The following is a 2,383-nucleotide window of genomic DNA, read 5'->3' as shown; positions in this document are numbered from 1 at the left end:
CCAGTCGTTTTTGTGACCCAAACAGTTTCCTTGTTCCCAGTTTGGTAAACTGTAACATCATGCACTTATAGGCCCTGGAGATTCCCTACATACACTTACTAAAGGATGCAGCTGCTCTAGTCCCCACTCACAGGTCAGCAGTGAGGCTGAGAGCATTTCCAAGACACATATGTACAAGCATGTACAACCATACACTGCACAGTCCAACACAGAGCAGAGCCTTTACCAGCACCTCCCTAAACACCAACAGCACTGACATAAACAAGAATTTGGATAGCCCATACACTGACTTAGTCCATTTCAGCACATGCAGACTAGAGTGAGACCCACAGAAAATGGATAAGGGGATTTCATAAGAGTAAGGCAGATGTACCTTAAGAAAAAGCAGCGTATTGTTGTTGCCATTCAAACATGTGTATGACCCCGCATAACTTTTCAGGAAAGGAAAATTGACTCATTCCTTGCTTTGACATGAAATAAATGAATAGACAGAATTCCTTCTTCTTCTTTAGTTTGGGAATTGCTCCTGTGCAACTCCTGATATAACTACACCGCCTACTGTATGTCATTTTATTAGTTACTCTGCTGCTATTAAATATATCTTCTCCATTTAGATTGCACCTTCATGTCACATCAAAAATTGACATTTATTTTCTCTGAAAAATGTTAGATTTTAAACCAGTGTTTGAAGGAGAAAAAGAAAAAATTATTAAACTTTAGTATTTCTAAAAGAAAACCCTTTGCATAAAGCATTAAATACAAGTTTGAAGGTGAAAGAATCTGCTCTTTAATTACTCTTCAAGATTCTAGCGCAGTTAAGACTTATTCCAAAAGTTCAGATAATGACCTTGCAACATGCTCCCCTGACCAAGATGTACCTCTACCTCTGCTTCCCCCACATTCAAGACAGTAGTTTCATGTTTACACATGCTGAAGACCTTCCCCTCCCTGCTGTGACTTCCAGCAATGAAGTTTTTAAGACACAGGATGCTTATCAAACAAGAACTGGGTGAAAACTGATCTAATATTGTAACACTAGTGAAAAAAAAAATCCAGCAATGAACAATGTTTGATTTACATGCAAATATTTTTTAAAAAAAGTTTTCTTCCAGTGCAGCTGCAGAGTGTTACAAAACCAAGGAAATATGCAGTAGGTCCAGCAATGCTGACAGTGTCTGCAGGCCTATAAGAAGTTAGAGGACTCCAGAAATCGGAGGTTGTGGAAAGTCTGATGCCTCATGAGGATGCCATTGCTGACACCAGCCAACATCTCCAAGACACTTACCACAATACAGCACCAAAACATGTAGAGCATGACAAAATGCAACTGGTCTTCCAGCTTCTTTAGACAGCCTTCCTGAAAAAACTGCTCCAGATGGCCTAAGTCACCCCTGCAGTGAAAATACTCCTCCTTACAGCAGCTTTCAGGTACATAAGCTTTTTCAGCTGGAAGATGCCAAGAAGCAGCTGTTTCCTTTAGCCAGTCTGTGTAGTTTTGGGCCCCACAACACTGCAGCTTCCTCTGTACCACATCCATAGTGCTGTTGCCAGGAGCCTGGGAGTGTGTCCCATTGTAGTGATAGACAAGGTAACCTATAGAGCTTTTCAGCTCAGAAGCCATCCAAATAGAGTAGATCTGTGCCAGAACTGCCAAAGACATTTCTAGGCAAAGAAGGACCAGCAGCAAGTACATGAGAGTCCCTTGCTTATAGCGGGAACACTTAGCAGAAACAGAGATAGCCAAAACTCCAGTAGGTAGCAAGATAATTGCAGCTACAACAGCCAGACAGCCAGGCAGAGGCAAGAAAAATTCCTGATATAAATATCCATAGTCCTTGCACATGAGGATCCACCAAACTCCACCAAAGGCCAGAGCTGCAGCAGTGCCCCAGAAGATGAAACCTAGGAAGTTCAGCAGAAATCGAGCAAAGAGCCTGAGCCAGGAGTCCTCAGAGTACCACAAAGAGGACAACAGTATCACCAGCACTACCATACCTCTAACTTTCTTCATTCTGACCACTCCTAGCAACCCAAACCCTCACTGCCACTATTTAAGAGGCCTCCACCCCACTTATCCAGGTGCAGCAGATGGCATCTCCACCCAAAACAACTTGCAAGGGAGCAGCACTGGTGAGACTCACACAGCACAAAGACTAGGCCCTGCATCAGCTAACCACAAGCGGTTGCTTGTTCAGTGTAGCCTGCAGACACCAGGAGGGTATATGCCAGGCTTGCTGTTGAGAGGTCATTTACTCTGCTGTCATTGAGACATTTGCCTTTGAAGGAGGGGGACAACTGAAAAAAGGCTGCATCCCTTGCTTTACTACGTTCACGTGTTGAAGAGCTAAACGGAGAGAAATAGTCGAGGTGGTAGCCAGCAGCC

The 2,383-nt window shown here is 43.5% G+C and overlaps 1 protein-coding gene across 1 annotated transcript; it reads right to left on the bottom strand.

Annotated features, from left to right (window-relative positions):
* Window positions 1-1,183: 1,183 nt before the first annotated feature.
* LOC104838431 (tetraspanin-3-like) lies at window positions 1,184-2,011 on the bottom strand. The gene has a single exon (XM_010578169.1). The coding sequence runs from the start codon at window positions 2,009-2,011 to the stop codon at window positions 1,184-1,186; it is 828 nt and encodes a 275-aa protein (XP_010576471.1).
* Between the last annotated feature and the right edge of the window lie 372 nt (window positions 2,012-2,383).

Source organism: Haliaeetus leucocephalus, unplaced genomic scaffold, assembly GCF_000737465.1.
Source record: "Haliaeetus leucocephalus isolate CR32 unplaced genomic scaffold, Haliaeetus_leucocephalus-4.0 Scaffold605, whole genome shotgun sequence".
Lineage (NCBI taxonomy): Eukaryota > Metazoa > Chordata > Aves > Accipitriformes > Accipitridae > Haliaeetus > Haliaeetus leucocephalus.
The sequence above is the reverse complement of the archived record's forward strand: the minus strand, read 5'-3'. Positions and strand labels throughout refer to the sequence as shown.

What these genes read in the sequence shown, in the direction of transcription:
- LOC104838431 (XM_010578169.1), bottom strand. Translation starts at nt 2,011, where the DNA reads ATGAAGAAAGTTAGAGGTATGGTAGTGCTGGTGATACTGTTGTCCTCT.